Genomic DNA, 17,895 nt, shown 5'->3' on the forward strand with positions numbered 1-17,895 from the left:
GGGGAACATGCGGCGAGAGTGAGCGCGGGGTGGTGATCGCAGGATCGCTACCATGTTTGCGCAAGTGAGGTAATCGCGCAGGTGTGAGTGCACTCACAGCCTTCTATTGTTAGTGTGGCTGCCGGTGTGCGCGGGGGTGCATGTTAAGAGTTAATCTCTCGCAGGTGGAAGCGTAATTTTTTTAAGAAATAAGGGTGGCTGCTGAGACATGGGGGTGGAGAACTTTGCAGAGGTACAAAGAAAAGGCAAGGCCATGGATTAATTTAAATTCAAGGACTATTATCTTGTAGTCAACATGCTTGTGGATATGAACCCAGTGAAGTTAAGCCAGGACTTGGGTTATGGGAGGGGATAGAGTTCTAGAAAGGACCCAAACTGAAGCACTGTTTAAATGTATAAAACTGCAGTTTCTGTAACTTACTGTTAACACATACACACAGTTATACCAATTTGTGACAGTCTAAATATCCATTCCATTTGTGACACTCACGTTGAGGCTCACGGTCACCGATGTAGAGGGGAGCATCCACATGACACCACACACACGCTCCTCATCCTCCGGTCGCGTGATGTTGCACCACAGAGTGACATCACCTCGCTCATCAGCTGAGACATCTCTCTCTATAGACACAGACAGAGCTGAGACAGAGACAGAAACAGAACGGAAGAGAGAAATGTTATACATGTGCAGTGACATAGTGCCGATTGCTGTCCAGCAGCGGCAACTGCAGTGGACAGTTAGTGCCCACGCCGTCGAGCATATACACGGGTGTACTGGCAGGGCAAAGGAACTGGGGAAGGGGTCACGGAAGACCTCATCGGGAAGCCCCTGGAACCCACTAGTGGGTTCCAGAAGGGAGGTGTGGCCAGGGCGGAGCCAGGTCGCGCCGAGTAGAATAAAAGCAGCGGAGAGCGAGAGCTCCGGGCTGCCGATTCTGGGAGTAGACTCGTCTTGCTGTCGTCTTCGCCGCCTTCGTCGTTGCTGCCTTCACTCGATAATTGTGCGGCCGGACACTTGTTGGCTGTCTCGGTCGACGCCATCGGTGCAACGCTGTTAGGGTTGTGTCTAGGCCGGGCTGTATGGCAACGTGAGCGAGAAAGGAGGCGATCCTGTGTGTGAATGGCCGGAAAGGTGTTACAATAAAAGGTGCCTCCTGAAACTACCTCGTCTCTGACTTGTGCTACACTACACATGCAAGAGCAACAGACGTTATATGTATATAATATTATTCATGCCGAATGCATTTCAAAACGTTGTATAATGTATATGCGAATGATCTTTGATACAGATAGATATAGAGAAAGACACAAAACATAGAGCTAGAGATAGACAGGCAACATGGATACATAGAGAAGACAAAGGCACCAGCACATAAATACAGCGAAAGAGAGACTTAGAAAGGAATAATATTCGATGAAAACACCCTCTTCTGTTCATGTGCTGAAATGCATGGGGGAGTAAGGTTCAGTGCAAGATTCCCGTGATGCAGCCAAAACTGAACGTTTTAGAAAAAGCCAAACATTCACTTTGATTGAATATTCAGTGCATCTGTAAATCTGAGCGTGTACCTTTGTAGAGCTTAACTTGAAGGTGTGTTTTAATATTGCTATTGCTTTTGTTGCTCATCACTACACAGCGGTAGTCTCCATCCTGTGTTGTGTTTGCATTCCGGGCGACAAACACCGCAAAGTTCATTTCAATAGCGGTGAACTCAAAGGACAAGTTGGTTGATTTAGCACTTGGATCACTGCTGAAGTAGTTGCCAACCTGGTGCGGTAGTTGGAAGGGTTGGGGAGAGACAAGAGAGACACCATTACCTTTTAGGCTTTTAAATAACAGGGGCACAATTCAGCAAACGCAGCCTCGCCTGAGCTCACTGATGATGGGACTGTGTCCAGATCTTTGAAGGATATATAATCTCACAATCAAAGCTGATCATTATAACCAAGATGTTTTTACTGAAAAGATTCATCAAAAGCATATCTCCCCAGTGCTCATTTGTATTAGTTGCACGGGATCCAATTAGAATCATGTAAACGTATGAGATCAGGTTATTGCAAAGTCTGGCAAACTGCTATCGTAGAATGGTATAGCTAACTCATAGCGTCATGAAAAATGATACCACAGCAAACCTAGTTGCTATGCACATGCAGCACTCACGCTACTCACAAACAGGAACACAGAGCAACAGGTGAAGAGAGACCCACTATGGTTGCTGCAGCTGCTGGAGGTAGCTGCATTAGTTGCACGAGTATCCAATCTTGGAGGCCCGTGGTTGGAGGCAGTGGGCATCTGACTAACAGATCTTCCCCCTCAACCCCGCACACGTTATACTCCTTGGAGCAATTAGAAAGCTCCTTCTCACACATGGTCTTCATCTTCTCATCATCAGCAGCAATGACTCCTGCAGCAGCAGAGTAGAAGGCGAGTGATGAAACATGGGGCACGATCAGCCATCATCAGCCAGCATCCTGCCACCTTTTTTGTGGCATCACAGCAACAGAAACATTATTTGATTAAATTTATCCAAACCTATTATGATGAACCCATCTTCTGCGTGCTTCTATCCCGCGCACTGTTGGCCGCCACACTGTTTCCGCCAGCAGAAATGTAGCACTCAGCAAGTGGGGGGGGGGGGGGGGGTCGACCACGAAGTGCTGGTATGTGAGGCAGCAGTACTCTCTGTGTTACGGTGTGGAACACAGAGCAAGGGCCGTATTATCCAATACGCAGAGTAGGCAGTAGGCACTCAGCCTAGGGCCTACTCAAACCTAAATGACCTACGAAAAAATGTACCATGTTTTTTTTTGTATGATGAAAAGAAATGTAACCAAGATATCTCTTGAATAAATATATTTATATATCAAGGATAGGTACCATGTATATATAAAGAGGAGAGTCATGTCAATGACAATTTTTTTTTCATAAGGTGAAATAAATTAACACCAAAGATGAACTTTGAGATTTCTAATTACAAAATTAACAATAACATCTTCAAATTGTGTTTTTCGCACAATAAAGGGAGTTACAGCGGCAGTAGTAGTGACATGGGGCAGCAGTACCAACTGTAGAAAGTTATCACTGAAGGCCTACAAAAAGAAGTGCCTAGGGACTACAAGAACCTTAATCCGGCCCTGCACAAAGCCAGACCCGAACTCAGCTGCTTGAAGAGAAGTTGCTATCATTTGAGTGCAGGTGTCTGAGATGGAGGCCTTGAACATTGTGGAAAGACAGGAGGCGATGCAGAAGTCCAGGACAGAAAGTGGGAGGCATGTTTTGCAGATGAGATCAGGTTAAATAAAGGACATCACTAGAGTTATTGCATCTCTATTGGCTCTCACCTTGTTAAATAAAGTCCACCAGTTACAAAAGACTGCTAATCTCAATTGACTCAGGAGGTTAATTAAAGGGCATTAGTCACACGACAATGAATCTCAAAAACACATGCTAGACAGCAGCACACAAATACACAAAAACAATACAAAGATCCTACGTGTACCAAACAACAGACAGTTGGAGCAAGTGCTGTTCGCGAGCACTTATGACGGCCGGCACAGCACACGATGGAGTGAGTGGTCAAAACCATGCCCGGTCGCCTTTGTCTCTCCAGTGGCGATGTTTACTACACACCACACCAGGTACTCATTTGAGGGCGAGTCGACCAAATAATAACAACAAAAATACCCGCCATTTTTCATTAAGTGGCGGTGGCGTCACCACGTCTCCTGTGCCAGGCCAGGTGCATTTTGAGGCAACGTGAAGTGTCGAAGGTTCGTGGCAGGAGGTCACAGAACAGACCCAGCAGGTGCGATGGGTTGACTGGCTGAACTGACTGTTAGATGCACCACCTGTGCCCCCTACTGTGGCAACTTTCTGTGTTTTATACGCCCGGCGCTCCGCTCATTTTTGTGAGCATCGCTCCTCTGCCCTCCGTTGTTGCTGGAGGTCGACTGTTTCCAGCTTCCCATCAGTTTCTTTTACGAGCCTCCTCCACCGAGGCCAATCTTGACATTTCTGGTACCAGTCATCAGAAAGACCAATCAGCCCTACATCCTTCTCTAGTCCGTACCACGCCCGTTTAGCCCCTTCTACCCGGCCAAACAGAAGCTGCATGGGCATGCGGTGGCTGGGCATGCGGGCTACATGACCCAGCCAACACATCCTTTCCTGTCGGAGGAGCTCACTGATGAGACTTTGTCCAGATCTTTCAAGGATTTAGATGCACACATAATCCAGTCTGGTTAAACCATGACTTATCGTCGGCAGACTAGCCTGAATGTTTCAAATCGGTGCAGACGTTTAAACACTCGGACACATGCACATATCTCTGTGTAATCGCCACCTATAACAACACAAACTGAGGCATAGCGTGAGATAGATATATTTTTACCTGAAATCACCAGGGCGATGATGATGATGATTGCTGGCACAGAGGTCGTTAAATCCACGGCCATCGCAGCTGTTCCGTCACCGATTAAAACGAGACGACGCTTCCTCTGGCTTGTAATCTTAATCGGTAGCAATTCTCCACACGTGGAGGCGAGCCGTGGAACTCCAATGCGGATCGATTGCTACAGAAATATAAGCCACCACCAGCAGCAGTGATGATTATCGGTTCGTTAAACAAATTGGCGTCCCCTGAATGCGCCCTTCCAGTGTAACTGATGATAATCCCCAATGTTGTGACGCAGGGGGTGCTGTCTGAAGTTTGCGAGCTCCTATTATGTGGAGCGACGCTCCCGTCTGTGAACTCCTCTGCGAGTCTCAGCTCCACTCCGTGACCACGATGGGGAACTCGGACTCACTGCTCGCTACATGCGCTCAGGAAATTGCGGAATTGCAACATCTGTTCGGCAGCTCCCGTAGATCCGCTCGGCCTGAATTTCTTATCACGCGGTGCGCTGATGATGGCGTGAGTTGTGAGCACCGTTCTAATGCAATGGGAGTGACATAAAGGTGGTTGGTCGTGTGTGGTGATGGCTACGCCACTACTCCCAACACACACATAGACTTGTTTTTTCTAAACTAACGTCAAGAGGTTATCGCTAACTGGGCCTGTAATTAATGCAAATGAAAGCACGTACAACTAATATACAGGAGAGGAACTACCGTTGAACATTGCAGTAATTGTAACAAAATGTACGCAATTTTAGGGTTGAGTCCACGTAGGGGAGAGTTAGTTTTAGAACACCCTGTGAATTACTGTGGTAACAATACTCACAGTATTTTTTTTTACCTGGTTAGGCCCACTGAGCTATATCGCTCTTTTTCAAAAGCAACCTGGCCACAAATAATAGCTAAACGAAGTGGCTTATCATACAGCTGCCAAATACTCTAAACACATGTTTCTACGTGTGGAGGGAAACGCCGGAAGACACGGGGAAAAATCCACTTGACCATTGGGAGAACGTGCAAACTCCAGATATATAGGCGTCAAAGTCGGGAACGGATCAATGAACTCCTGCATACCAAGTGAGGTAGTTAACATCTCCTAGCCAGCGAGATGGACAACTCAAAATATTCCTCCTGTAGTCTTACACGTAGCGGATATGAAAGTGGAGGTGGTCACGATAGCGGGTGCATAGGGAGTAGGTAAAGGTAGGAGAGGGAAGAGAATGGGCAATGAATTTATCCAGGACAGAGCACGTTAGGCTGTCCTCGAGATACGAACGTCCAACTTATGAACATCCGCACTTGTTATTAAATTCACCATCCGACTTGCAAATATCCGATCGCACTTACGAACCGAATCGCGGAACTTTTTTCTTCGACGGAGCGATCTTCTGCGAGATGTAATCCCGCTTGAAACGCCCCTTCCGACAAGCAAGCCAGCATCAGGACACATGGTAAGTGAAAATAAACAGATATTTCTCTTTTCACGTTATATAATTTAAGTTGATTTACTATACAGATTTTAATACGCATATTTGTTATTATGAGTTTAATTCGGATTCCCTTTTCTGTTGAACCAGGACACATCCAAAACACTGCCCGTATGTACAATTGAATATTGAGTTTCAAGATACGAGCAAATCGACTTATGGACGGTCGAAGCAACGTAACCCGTTCGTAAGCCGAGGACCACCGCATGACGAAACAATGTTCTATGGGATCGCGCTAAGCCAGGTCTGCCTGCATTTTTTTAAAGGCTCCTAAACTAAAGCGCGTGTACACAAAGTATTATTTTCTAATATAACTTTCAAACCGTGCAATTAAAGCAATAATACTAATCAAATACCATACACAGTTGTGACACTATGTTCTTAATCTTTATCTGTAGATGCCAGGCTGAGCAGGAACCATTTTGAGTTTTATTTTTAAACTGTGGATGGTCAGTCTGTTCCTGAGTTCATGAGGATGGGGAAATCCATGGGGTAGGAGCAGTGCAAGCAAAATAACGGTCTCCAGAAGTTTGTAATTACACCCTGGGGATCTACAGATATCCCTGCTCACAGGAACAAACTTCCCACAATGCTATGTGTTAGTAACATTTTACAATTTTTATTGTTAAGTCAATGTTATTGACAAATGTGTTGTTTTTTTGTAAGTTGTGATTGTCAACTGTCAACGCAATAACATCAACTGTCTACCTGAGTAGCCGATAGGAGTGAATTAGTTGATAATCCCACTAAGGTAAAATGGTAATCACAACTTCACCGTTATTGACTACGAGTAAATAAATTGATAATCCAACTAATGTAAAACGCTATGGGGACCTCATTTGCCAGTAAAAATATGATAATTGGTTCTTTACCCTTCTATTGCGGTCTATGCAAACATGACTCCTTGCAAAAAGGTGTCAGTTTTGTTGCCAGATAGAAGGGTAAAGAACCAATTATCATAATGTAAAACGGTCATCATAACTTCACCGTTATTGACCACGAGTGAATTACTTGATAATCCCACTACGTTATTGACCACGAAAAGATACGGCAGCTATGAAAGAGATGCCACCTCAAGTGGTACCGCCGAGTGAAATATCTGCACTGGACTCATGGACTAAGATGGTGGTGATGAGGCTGTGAGAGAAAAAACTCGTTTACTGGTGGTGAGGCATGGGGTCCGCACTATAAATAAAAAACTAATCCTGTAAGCTCAATTAATTAATAAAGTATGTGTGTACGTATACATATATATTTGGGTTAGTGGTTTCATTTGCAGCTGTGCTGGGAGTCACGATAAGAACCCACAAGCTCCCGTGCCGAGCCAGCAGCAATTTCCCCACACACACTTCACCAACTCCGCAGTACGCTCCAGCGTTGAGGGGATGACAAGCGAACTAAAAGAGCCTCCGGTTAAGTCCATCACCATAACTCACGTGGTGAAGTATGGCAAAATATCCCCCATGGTCCGCAAGGAGTGGCGAGGCTCTATTATAGCAGTGCGTTAACAAAATAGCTGTGCTTGTATTTGTAAAAAAATTGTCATTTAATCAGAATAATTTACAGCCGCTGCTGAATGGGGCAATATACTCTTCACTATACTTTCATATTTTGATTTAAACCAGGTACGGCCCACTGAGCTATATATATTTGTTTCAGAAGCGACGTGGCCATGAATGAGAAAGCTCAACTTAATGGCTTGTGTGGATAGTTATATCAGCATAATAATCGAAACCAGTGGTTCTTAACCTTTACTGCAGCCTTAACCCTTTCGTTCTCAATCGATAAAAATGTATAATGTTAATAAATACATTGGCTTGCTAAAACAAAGTAGCTGTACTGATGTGCCCGTGCTGAATTTTTCTTTTCGATTATTTACCTTCTTAAACAATCTGGCATGTCTCACACCCTCAGATAGGGCATCTCACACCCCAGGAGGTGCGTGCACCCCAGGTTAAGAACTATGGATCTAAACGCATGTTTTAAAATGGAGATGGAAAAGCCGGAAGATCCGGAGAAAAATCCACGCGACCACGAGGTGAACATGCAAACCCCAAATATACAGGCATCATGGTAGGGATCGAACGCACAACCTCCTGCTTACCAGGCGAGATAATTAATGTCTCGCCACCGCGGTGAGATGCGATTTCAGCAGCAACTATGAATCGTTTTCTAAATTGTGAGTCCAGCTGTTGTTGACAGAGAACTGTAAGCACGAATACCGCTCATGCAATCGGAGAACGCCCACAGTGGACATTCGTTCACAAAAGATACTCACAAACTCACGCATAGACTCACAACAAAGACCCATATGCTCACAAGAGACCAATTAACTCAGAAATAATTAGACTCACACAGAAACCCATAGCCTCACAGAGACCCACCGACGAGACACATATACTGGGGTAGAGACTATCCAGAGATCCATAGAATCACAAAGAACAACAAACTCACGCAGACACACACCACACACAATGTTTTCCACTGTTTGTTGCGGGGCATCAGAATCGCTTATTTTCCATTTGTGGAAAAGGTCGTGGCCAGCCTGCTGAATATCAAAGGTCACTAAACATTTAAACATAAGCCATTTCCGTGAGCAATCATTTGCGGTCAGGTCACGTTTGCAAAATAACTACTAGCTCAGTGGGCTCTACCTGGTAAAATATAGTGAAGATTTCGTTTATTTATTTGTAAGTGAATTGCTTACTTTTCTTATACTTTACACTCATATCGGTTTTTTTTTGCTGCTGTTTGTTGTTGTAACTCCCGTGCCACTACTGGACATTTGTGAAAGACAGTTTCACAACGTGTCGGATTGTTCCTCCAGTCTAAATATTCTGATTCTGTCAGGTTACCCACTTGCAGTGAGCTTCCTCGTGTCTCAATGGTGGTGGGACACACGACGAGGTGCTGATGGGGGATGATGTTTGCATTATCCCGGTCGTTCCTCTGACAGTCTTCGATTCTGACCGGCAGTGTTGAAGAGTGGCTCTCAATTTCAGGTGCGTTACCGTGGTGTACGTCAGGCTCGTTTGTGTGGATCAATTTCGGTGTGCTAGTTAAGATTCTCATCACCGATTTCCAATGGACATTCTCACTTGTTGTCATAAAGATTTTTTGGTTAGATGGTCTAAAGTAGTGAACTATTTGTCTTTTGTCAACGTGACACATTTTTTTCTGATTGGCCGTGTCGGGTTGTGGAGGGTTACGACACATTTATAAATAACGCGATCTAAACCCAAAAACGTTGATTATGAACAAATTAGCTGCACTAAAAAGCCAGCGAGTCAGACCGAGGGCTCGTCGTTTGTTGAGAGCTTAGTTAGCCATTGACAAATCAATAATTAAAAATACACCGCGGTTTTGTGAAACGTTAAAAAAATATGCCAAAGCTATCTTTTTTCATACACTAACGCATATATAAGAGACCCAATCCTTACTTAAAGATTAAGGAAACCCTCATTCATTGTTTCCATAGACCGTCTGTTTTTGGATCCACCGAAGTAGATAATGCTAACTTTGACATGAAAATTGTCGACAGCTCTTACGAGGTCTTGTTTTCCCCTCCCCATCGATGGGGTGTGGCCTATGTGCATTTTCTCCACCAAGTCCGAGACATGTCGTGGGTACTAGCCTATTTTTAAATCCTTTATATTAAGTTCGCTTGCTTGCTTACGACCGTGCAAATCTTTCGGTCGTTTTTTAACCCATTTCCCGTGATCCAATCGAGCTGACATTTTCCACACAGACTCGTTGTGCGTGACAATTAATGTTCGTGAAAAATTTTTTGCAAAATTTTACACTTTTTAGGGCAAAAATATTATATTTCATTAATAATTGCTTAATGGTGCAATGCAATCATCTGACCCATAGGTGGCAGCCATCTCAAGCCAGAGGACGAGAGGACTCTAGCCGCCACGCATATAAAGGATTTATAGTGAAAAACTTTGTTTTTACGGGTTAATTTTTTCCGAGTTAATCCCCCCCGCAGCCCCAGCTTTCCCAGCCTCCCACTTCCAACCCCGCCCACTCCCCCCCCACCTCACGTCATATCTCCCGATAGCGCTCACGCAGCGCCCCCTACCCCACACCCCACCCCTCTCTCTCCCCCTTCCTCCTCCCCCCTTTCTTACCTATATAACGTCTTGCCACGGCAGCCCTCTCGCCCACTTCAGCAATTTTTTCTTACTGTGGTTGTCCCACCTGATGACGGACGCTTGTGTGACTTTACTGAAAGAACCAAAGTGACTGGAAGCACTCTGAAAGAAAAGGGGAACACGAAAAGAGTGCAGAACAGAGATCATGCATGCTTGCCTTGCACCAGCGGACCAAGGGCAGTGCTATAGATGCAGATCTCATGTAGCAACTTTATGAGGAACGTAAATGCAACTGATTACTAATCATAACATTTAACTGATTACTAATCTATTATATAATTACACCCCCCCCCCCTCTCTTCCTCTGATCTCTGCACCTGATTGGGTTAAATGATGACATCACCCTGCTGCTCTATTTAGACCGGGAGCAGGTGGAGGGCTTCACTATTCTGGCAAATTGCCCGATGATGCTGGATGTAATTACCAGCGAAACGTCGAAATCAAAAATTGTAAATGTTGTGGATTCATTCTTCAACACACCGGTTGTCTAAAGTAGTGAACTATTTGTCTTTTGTCAACGTGACACATTTTTTACTGATTGGCCGTGTCGGGTGGTGGAGGGTTGCGAGACATTTATAAATAACGCAATCCAACCCAAAAACCTTTATTATGAATAATATTGGTCGCGAAAGCCTACGTGTTAAACTCACTTGTGTTCGAGCTGGAGATTCAAACTGGGAAGTAGGACTCAGCCATGGCATGGCACCAGTGTGAATACTACAGTACAGAACGTCACAACATCTCCACATCAGGATGTCCCACTATATTTCTGGATCCCATTAATCTGACCTTTTTAATTGTCACAAAGTCCTTCCGGTATTTTCTTAAAGTGAGAGCACAGGTCACGTGTAGCCCTCAACGTTGCACCTAGCCTGGCAGAAGTGCACTCATTACATACAAAGTGCTTGCCACAATTGAACCACAATACCTTGCTGATCTCGTCAAGGAGCACAAACCATCATGCGAACTCCAGTCTTCGCAGCAGCAGCAGCAGCTTTTGGCTAACCATTGCTTTCAGATGCCCGTATGCGGTCATCTGGAACGCTCTTCCGATATTCGGAAGCCACTGGAGCTATGCAATTTTAATATCTAGTGCAGCGTGTAAATATCTCGGGGGAAACAAACACGGGTGGGCATGGTGGTGGTCACCCACCACCTAATGTGCTGTGCCAGCCTTCATAGGTGTTAGTCGCGAACAGCACTTGCCCCAACAGTCTGCGAAGGCTACACGGGGGATATTTTGTGCTGGTGGTGCTCGTAACAGTAGATTCGTGGTGGTGGTCATGAAGCCAAGTACAGTGCGAAGGTCGCTCAACATACATACAATGAGCCCCTCATTTTATCATAGACTGTTGCTATCGCAGGTGTTTGGGATGAAAAAAAGCGAACTTCAGAGCAGGTCCGTGCCATATGAGATCATGCCGTGGGTATGGATACAGATCTGGTGAGCCCCAAGATAAGGCCCAAGAGCACTACCACTCAGGCTCATTCAATGTAAAGGTATGCATCGTGCATACCTCACTCATGAAAAGAGAGCAATATTTATGGAGGTTTCCCCAGACTGTCCAAGATATCCTCCTGAGGCAATGCGCAAACTTACCTCCATTCTTTTTAGCCATGCCCAAATGTTGCGAAACTTTATCGCCAAATTTTGTGGCATTTTTTTAGGACACACGGCATTAACCTCACCCCATCGGGATAAGTTAGAAGAGACCCTTCAGGGCCTGAAACCCGACGCCTTGACGAGATACCAGCATGGTATACTCCAAACCATGAACATGATAGCAAGAAAGACTATTCTGGTTATTTGGAACTCCCCATCATGGAAAGTGGCATATTACCCTCCTGGCACAGATGAGCCTGGAGCACTGAAGCTACAAGCGTAAAGGGAGGGAATGGGAGTTCAAAGCCAGGCGGTCTCCTTTCCTCCAGAGTCTAAAACGAGCAAGAGGGAAGAGGAGTTCGGGAGATGGGGGATGAGAAAAAGAGGGGCAGAGCCCCTCAGTGATCAAATGGGAAAGCAGAGTGAGGAGTGGTGGAAGGCCGGCTCATAAGCACACTCGACGCATGCAAGTTAACTTGCTTCTTAGGGTCTTTCTTTGTCTCCCCCCCCTCCCATTTTCCCCCCTTCCCCCTACAGCTGGTTGTTATTCTCTCCCCCCCCCCCCACTGCCCCGTTTTCCCTCCCCATTTAAATGTCATCGTTCCCCACTTTGCTGGGTCAGCGCACCCTATTCCCCTTTTTTTCTTCCAATTTCGTGTGATTCCGTCGTGCGAGAATGGAAGACTATGGATTTTCTGTGACCTGTTGCCGGAACTTTTCAGTGGGGTATGCCGGGCATGCATTTATTGTAGTAAAAACATTAGCAAAACAGCATGGCTTTAAGTTAGCTAACGTGAGCCACTGTGAAAAGGGGAAGAGAAAAAGCGAAGTGGTGGTGATGAGACTGAAGGAAGTAGTCTCCAACTGTATAATTCATGCTTAGCTTTCACGATTTGTTGAATTGCACAAGGCGTTCTTTACTAGGGTCCCATATTTCTCCATGAAGCTCTTGTCCCTTCATTTGTCAGAGGTAATCAATCGGCGATAATTACAGGCATGCTCAGACCAGATGCACATTAAGTGGTTCGTCCGTAGGTCATGAATGGACACTTCTTGGATAGCGGTTCAATCGGGTACGGAGGGGAAAGACTTGATTTTCCTCCAGAAAAGCCGTCATTACATAATCGAAAGCTACAGCCCAGTCAACAATAACCACACAAAAAACCCGTCTAGCTAATTTCGTTCTGCACGTTTTTTTGGTTAAATTCCAGCTGTGAGAATTAACATATCAGTTGGATGTTCACGCGATGAGTACAGTATTGCACTCTTACGGGTGGGGAAGTGCTGCCCTCTAACCTCTGCGGACCAGGGTCACTTAGAGTATGGATGTCTAAGGTCGCTCTTTAAATTAGGCTAAATGTGGTGTTTACAGATGTAACACGGCATCCCCCCCCACTCTCCCGGATTTATTTTTTATGAAAAACAATGAATTTGTTTTAATTTACTTCATCACGCCGTCTGAACGATGGACTGACTCTTGGGCACCTTTCTTCCTCTGGCTACCACTCAGTCGTTAGTCTTGGGCCAGTGCCCAAGCACAGCCACTTTTATTCACAGTCATTACGACGTCTCCGATATGCGAATGTTCCTGAATCCGCGTCTTTCTCTTTCCGTCTTCTCGCTACAATGCCCAGCAACTTATTGTTACATTTGCTTAGTCAATGTCCATGCTCCCTGAACCATATCTCAAAGTAGGCAAATATTACTCTTCTCAAGACTCATGGAACATTCAGTAATTAATTAACTGCATGTGTGTGTGTGCAGTGGCTCTGTGGTTATGAGCATGGAACTATTTTAGTCGTGAGATGGTACGTTCCCGATAAAGCTCCGCTGGCTTCGTGGTTCTGACCACGCAGAACAGGTGTGATCTACTTACTGTTTACACTGTACGTACAGTCGAGGGGGGGGGGTCGCGCACAGCCAGGACAGGCAACAGGAAACATCTGCCTGGGGTGTAGGGAGTGAGACGATTGGTGAATTGTGATGTCAAAGCCATTTTACAAGAACCGAAACCGCCACACTCTCATTGCATGTAGTTAAACACGTTCCTTCGGAGTGGGCAGGTAGGAACTTGTTGGACAGCGCATTCGTGCGATCCGTGTTGGATACCGTAGTCGTGTTGGAGGTTGTAGCTGTTACTATTGCATCTGATGATGATTCTTGATTTATTGCTGTAGGTCTTTAAGTTCATGCAGCTGCTGCAGCAGGTCGCACCTGTGCTGTGACGCCGCCTCCTGCGTGTACCACGCACGCCAATCCACCTGACCTGGTCCTTGAACGGCCATGATGCTGTCGTAATGGCGCACCAGGTGCATGATGTTGAGCAGGGCGTAGAAGCAGCAGTCGTAGCCGTTCGGTTGCTGCGGCACAAGCACCGTGGTGATTGCCACGGTGGTGATCGCCACCGGCGTGCTCACCGATTCAGCGCGCACGACCCGGGCCACCACCGTGCTGGCGAAGGCCGCAATGCTCTTGGCGTTGCGCAACTGCCCCCACGCAGCCATTGAGTCTAACAGCATGGCAGTCGACCTTGGTGGGCACGTGGCGTTGACGATGACCAAGATCTGCCAGTGCGACTGCTCGTGGATCGGTATGATCCACACCGGCCTGGAAGACATGCCATCGAAGACGCAATTCAAGTCGTCGAGATAGCCCGCCAAGAACACTGTGTACAGGAACGTGTTGAACAGGTGGACGTATGCCGCTCACGGCAGGCAGTAGAACTGCCCAAACAGGTTGATGATGGTGTCGTTCAACCACTGGCCAGGTTGTAAGCAGCGGAAGTCGTTCGGGAACAGCCTTCCGTACCCCGGAACGAAGACGACGTGTTCGACCGAGACAGGGGGCGGACAACGTGGAGTGACGCCGGGTGGAGGCGGGCTTGGTCGCCGCTTCACCGCCACAGCAGACTCTTGCGGCGTCTGAGCTGGCTCCTCCGGCTGTGACCGTTTCCCATGTGGGACGAGTGGCTTGCGAGCCTGTGGTCCTGCGCGTGGTTGCCACATGCCGTTTTTGCCAATGTCTATTCGCCATTTCGTCGAATGTTTATTCGGCCACAACGTCTTGAGGTGTGCCTTCCGGAACGAGGGCGCCAAAGGAAAACAACGGAATCGACACGCCTGACGCACGCGGCTGAACATCACGTACAGCAACTCGAATGACAGATTCGGGCTGCCGCGACTCGGCTCCAGCATGGCGATGATGTACGCGAACGTCGCGCCCTGGCATTTACATGTGGTGATTGCGAACTATAGGTCGACCGCGTGCATCTCGTAGGCGACCGTGACCTTGCCGATCCGGATCGTCTTCGGCTTGCGTTGGATCAGTCCCGTCGGGATGTGGACCGCGTCGACACCACTGTCAGCATCGTGCGGGGCGACGTTGAAATGACGCGGCCATGCGGCCACATCGACCCCATGCACGGAGACGATGATATGGTCAGGCGGCATCGGCACGTCAATGACACGGCGGACGCCGTCGTCGCCGCTGTCGCTTTGAGCACGTATGGCGGCGATGGTGGCGCGGCGTTCGTCCGCATTGTCCCACGCGACGGATACCAGCGTGCAGGGCATGCCATTTGCGACATTGTAGACGACGTTGCCATTGCCATTGTCGAGGATCTGGGCTGGGCAGCCAGCGACGAAGTACCCGAACAGCTCGGGATTGTCCTTCTCCTGGTAGAGCAGTGACTGCAGCGAGACAGGAACGTCGCGCTTCAGGCGCCGACGCCACCGCAGAACGTGTCGACCCGTGGCGACGGCGACGTGTACAGCACGTGCAGCATTGATGACGGCCCGATCGCGATTGCTTGTCGTCAGGCATGTGGATTCCGTGAGCCAGGCCGAATCTGCGGCGATCTCGGTCTTGGTAATCGGTGACTTCAGGCCATCGATTATGTCGTCGGTGATGGGGCGGAAGGCGTCGTCATCGTCGACGTGCGCATTCATTGCAGCGACGTTAGCATCGTCATTGCAGATGGCGTCGTTCTCGATGGCGGCACCCTCCTCGTTCAGGCATCGGCGCATTTCGGAGGAATTGTCGATGGTAATGTCGTCGAATCGCGGATGCTTGACCCCGGTCCAGAACTCGAGCCACTGGTATGCTCCGGTGACGTCGATGTTGTACATGCCGCGGAAACGAGCCTGCGCCTTTCGCCAGGCGTCGCGCGGCCCGAGAAAGGTCACCTGCGGGCGTTGCACCGGAGAAACCCGGGGCAGCACGTTGGCCACCTCGACAGGACCGTCTTGCATGAAGCAAATGGCGTTCCCCGTTGAGTGGTTCACCCTTATCAAGATGTCAATATTGAAGGCTCGGGCGGGTAAAATCGCGTTGAGCGTCGTGCTGTTCACTTTGGGCAGCAACCCCCGACGACCATAGTCGTGCCCGTTGTAGAGGCTGAAGTCGTGATCGGCTGGATCCTTCACACAGGTCGAGCACAGGACGACGTTGTTGATGTCGGGCACGAGATCCGGATTGAGATGGTACCGGACGTCGTTCACGTGCAGCACGGAGACGTGCCGTTCAACGAGATGCTCCGGCAGGGTACACTGCTCGGCGACTTGCTCATTGGTGAGGCGGAACGCAACGGGAAGCTGGTCGACGGGGCCGGCGTCGACGATGGTCTTATTGGCCTCAAAGAGAAACTCATTGCACGACGCGCACGCCGCGATGCGCCCCGTGCCGGGGTCGCTGGCAGCCGCACTGCGCTGACAGTGCACAGCGTCGTCGTGGCCTACCGCGCCGCCAATGGCTCGTAGGATCCGCTCGCAGACCGCGGGTCCGTTAGGCCCATGCAGGCTCTCATCATTGAAGACAAAGGCGTCGGGATGGTTTGCGCACAGGTGGAAGAACAGCAGCGCCAGACGCGGATCCTTCGCGAAATTTTGCGACTTTTCCAGGAACCTGATGGTCTCCTCACTAGGGTCCTGCTCAGCGAGAGCGGTCTCGGCCAGAGACGCTAGCATGGCGTCCTCAGTATCGACGCTGACGCGTCGCATCTCGGCCTTCGCGACGCGCGCGTCGGGCAGCCAACGCGACGCGTGCGCGCTCCAGTCGGGCAGCACGCTCTTGGGGCGTCTGAGGCGCGGCACGTCGGGCAGCCAACGAGACGCGTGCGCGCTCCAGTCGGGCAGCACGCTCTTCGGGCATCTCGTCCTTTATTGTGCGCCCGCCACCGTACTGTGGCCAGACGTCGCCGATGGTTGCGAACATCCCCACTTTCTCCACACCGCCGATGGTTGCACTGAACGTCGGCGATCGCGCCAGAAAACTTTTGCACTCAAGCAAACTGCAATATGCCAAGACAGTCGCAGTCACTGAACTGCGCAGAGTGCACGACAGACAAATATGCACGACAGACAGCCAAATAATCCTTGGTGGGCAGTGTGGAACCTGTTTTTCCTCCCTGTATAAGATTCAAATACTGTCAATAATAGCTGTATAATAATAAAATACTGTCAAATATCCTTTTTCACACTCACGATGTATGTATCATGTCAGAATAATTTATAAATAAGAAATGCCAAACCTATTTTTTTCAAATTAAGAAATGGCAACCTCGTGTCTTACCCACAAATGTAGCAACTACCCAAAGCGTTGAGTAGGCACGTAAAATAAATTCATCAACTGAAATTGATTATGCTCCTGACAAATAAACAAGTCACGTGAGATTAGATTATTTACAATGCATGTACATTACATGGCAATGTTCATCATCATCATCAGCCATGCTCAATCGACTGCTGGGAGAAAAGGTTCCCCAATATTTTCCCCAATATTGTCACCATTCCTCATGATCCTGCGATCCACCCAGCTCATGCGCATGAGATGATCTCATTGCTTCATCACTGTGGTGGTTATTTTCTCACACGTGTTTTCTCCATCGGTTGACATTCCATCCTAAGTTCTGTCCACTTGCTATTATCCCTTTTAGCCACGACGTGTCTTGGCCAAGCCTAATTTAAACTCTACTTGCATTTTTGCAATGTTGCATTGAGGATAAAGTAAAGTAACCAAAAATAACTGTATGAATTAAAATAGAGATGGTCAAAATGAAAGAAAAATAATGAAATCATGACTGTAAATCAATCATAATTAATTAAAAAACTGGAAAGTGTGCTGGGAGTGGGGGGAGGGAACTCCAGTTGAATCGTAAACATGGCCACAGGCAGCCATTGCCACCATGCACACATGCCCAGTTAGGGATGTTCATTTAATTTTTAAGGGTTTTACGATAATTGCATGCACAAAAGC

General features: G+C 47.7%; 2 protein-coding genes across 3 annotated transcripts in view; one reads left to right on the forward strand and one right to left on the reverse strand.

Annotated features, from left to right (window-relative positions):
- LOC133361281 (uncharacterized) overlaps positions 1-4,915 on the reverse strand; it is a 40,819-nt gene extending 35,904 nt beyond the window's left edge. For both annotated transcript variants that reach the window (XM_061580206.1, XM_061580205.1), the window contains exons 1-4: positions 4,392-4,915; positions 2,209-2,405; positions 1,570-1,768; positions 491-639 (exon numbers count right to left, since the gene is read on the reverse strand). In XM_061580206.1, the coding sequence (XP_061436190.1) occupies positions 491-639; positions 1,570-1,768; positions 2,209-2,405; positions 4,392-4,455 (609 nt within the window). In that variant the 5' untranslated portion in view covers positions 4,456-4,915. The remainder of the gene's footprint in view (positions 1-490; positions 640-1,569; positions 1,769-2,208; positions 2,406-4,391) is intronic.
- LOC133361317 (zinc finger protein 91-like) overlaps positions 1-17,895 on the forward strand; it is a gene marked incomplete at its 3' end in the record, with an annotated part of 1,159,662 nt that overhangs the window by 590,164 nt on the left and 551,603 nt on the right. The window lies entirely within an intron of this gene.

The sequence above is a fragment of the Lethenteron reissneri genome, chromosome 72 (genome assembly GCF_015708825.2).
Source record: "Lethenteron reissneri isolate LAM-NWPU_2019-01 chromosome 72, ASM1570882v1, whole genome shotgun sequence".
NCBI classification, from domain to species: domain Eukaryota; kingdom Metazoa; phylum Chordata; class Hyperoartia; order Petromyzontiformes; family Petromyzontidae; genus Lethenteron; species Lethenteron reissneri.